Genomic DNA, 2,563 nt, shown 5'->3' on the forward strand with positions numbered 1-2,563 from the left:
ACAATAAACAAGCGTCGTAGAGCCGTTCATTAATTAATGAATAAACCCCACTTCAGATGCAAGAACGGTACTTTAGGCTGCCTGAATGAATGATTCTCACGGGCTTCATCAGTAGTATACGGCGTTAAACTGGCAGTCTCGTTATTGGACCTTATACTGCTCGCGGTTGTAAGACACCTTATTGTATTTCCTATGCCAGTATGAATACGAGTGACATTGGAAATTGATTTTGTAATGTCAGAAATTTGTTCTGTCACACGTTGCTGATAACAGGCATAAATATTTTGTTATTTTGGATCTTTGCAGGTAGTGATTGCGTTGAAAGTCTTGATTTAATACTTGTCAGACATTCGCTGACAGCAAACTACCGTTCGTTTTATAGGCAGTTGCTTCTCTATTCACAAGTACTTTTGGTCCAGTGAGTATTGCATTCTGTGGACATTTGGGCAAGACAGAACTGGCGGTCATTGGTTTGGCGATGTCCGTTTTCAACGTAGCAGGTGTCTTTGTCATTGCAGGACTACTCACGGCCTGTGACACAATATTTGCCCAGGTGAGTACGTGTGCCAAAACTGTTCCATGTATAAGGAAAACAGGTGGGGAAGTTTATGCGGAGAAGAGAAAGTTTCAACTAGCTACCCGTAGAATAATATAACTTAGTTTAATGGTTAAAATGTCTCATGAGGTTGTTTTTGATCCCTCCGTTTACTTTACTTGTATCCCGACTAGTACTAAACATTTTTGAGGAGTGCTTTCCCTGTCTTTCCCTTGTGTCTTGTTTAGATGGACCTATTAGTCATAGCTAAGCTAACCTTACTTACGAGCTAAATATCAACGACTGTATAACAACTAGACACTGCTTACCTTGAACCTACATCATCGTCATCTTTAGGTGTAAGAACCGCATTTGTTAGTCACTGGTTATGGCTGACAGCTTTGTTCGCAGATGATTTGACGAGGTCAGGATGAATGGCTACGCACCAGAGGTAGTAGCCGAGGGAAGTAAACAGCTCGCATGAGTTCACGCCACTGAGTGCACGAGTGGGTCTCTAACCAATGAACACCAGTTACTATGCACTCATTAAGATATGAAATTTTAAAATGAAGCAAAAGAGACTGCGTATGTCTAACCAATTAATGACTAATACCGGACGGCGAAACAAAGTTCGCAGAGGTTAGGCAAATCATGGTAGACCAGTAAACACCATCAATTCGACTGTTTTCAATGGTTACGAATTCCTGCGCTCGACGCAGTCGAGAGTATTCCGTTGGGCCTCGTTCAGAGCGAAAGACTTAAAGATAAGCCAGGACAATCAGTTTGCATGCTGAATTTGAGTACGAGTTTTGTTTTGGAGCAGGAATTTTGAAGACAATGGTTTTTTAGATATACACCAGCCCGACGCTTCCAGAACCGATTCGGCAACATTGATGCACAAAACAGACGATTGGCGCAGAATGAGAAAGTCCAGTATTTTGGTAGGCGATGATAGAGCCATGCCCGGGGGAAAGAAAATTTTTACATCTAACACGTAATACATAGCACGCAAGAGGGAGACATTTTGTGAAATAACTTTTGTTGTTCCCTTGCTTTATGGTGTCTTTACGCTTTATTGATGTGTATCTCCCAATGACTGCACCAACTGTATTCTACTAACGCCGCTGAAAAGAAGGTTCTGGAGGCAATCACTTCCTAATTCTTTCATTCTCAAACAAATTTGGTTTCCAGAAAGTCTCACCTGGAACCCTGTTAAACCTCTCGTTTATGATGTTTTCAGTAGTATATTACGTCGATACACGGCCTAATTCTGTTTGTATCACTACCACTGTAAATTGTTTGCTTGTCAGTTGTCATCATTCAAGTAGATCGCCAACACAAGGATTGTTTTCCTCCGTGGGAAACATATTTATCACGAAAATAATGATAAAAGATTACAAGAACTGACCGAGAAGACAGCAATCAAATGACTGTGAGACCATCAGACACTCAGAACTCGTCTTTTGATTCTTTTTTCGCAGACATATGGGAGCAAACTAAGGAGCAAACTGAGTCTGCAGTTACAGAAAGGTAAGGTTTAGCCTCTTTTATTTCCCATGTTTTATTCAATACCCAAAGAGAAGTATGTGCTACTCTATCATACATTGCAACCTTTGAGAATATTTGCTCTATCGAGAAGTATCGCAGAAATGAGTGCGGAAAATTCAAATCGTTCCATGGACATGAGTTAACTAGACTATTTATTAGTAATGTATATTAAAAACCATACAAGGACTGCAAATATTTGATATACTATGAAAAAAAACGTAAAACACAAGTTCAGAAGGAGACTATTTTGTTCTCGCGCCTCGAAAAACGTTGGACGGAACGGAACAGATAGCATGTAACATTAAATATAAAATATGCTAAGAGCATCTCCGGCAACTTGCATTTCCCGCCAAACACCGCTGCCTTGCGGTTAGGCTTTTGAGCCAAAGGCTTTGGTTGAGGACCCTAATCGTCCTCCTGTCTAGGTGTGGGCGCCCTGGCAGTATCCCAGCCCACGTACAACCATGAATTGCACATACA

At 41.0% G+C, this 2,563-nt stretch overlaps 1 protein-coding gene across 1 annotated transcript in view; it reads left to right on the top strand.

The window, feature by feature from the left end:
- The window catches only part of T265_01158 (hypothetical protein), a gene marked incomplete at both ends in the record, with an annotated part of 66,719 nt that overhangs the window by 12,914 nt on the left and 51,242 nt on the right, over window positions 1-2,563 (top strand). The window contains 2 exons of the mRNA XM_009165119.1: window positions 383-553; window positions 2,017-2,065. Coding sequence (XP_009163383.1) covers window positions 383-553; window positions 2,017-2,065 — 220 coding nt within the window. The remainder of the gene's footprint in view (window positions 1-382; window positions 554-2,016; window positions 2,066-2,563) is intronic.

This window comes from Opisthorchis viverrini (genome assembly GCF_000715545.1).
Source record: "Opisthorchis viverrini unplaced genomic scaffold opera_v5_12, whole genome shotgun sequence".
Taxonomy (NCBI): domain Eukaryota; kingdom Metazoa; phylum Platyhelminthes; class Trematoda; order Opisthorchiida; family Opisthorchiidae; genus Opisthorchis; species Opisthorchis viverrini.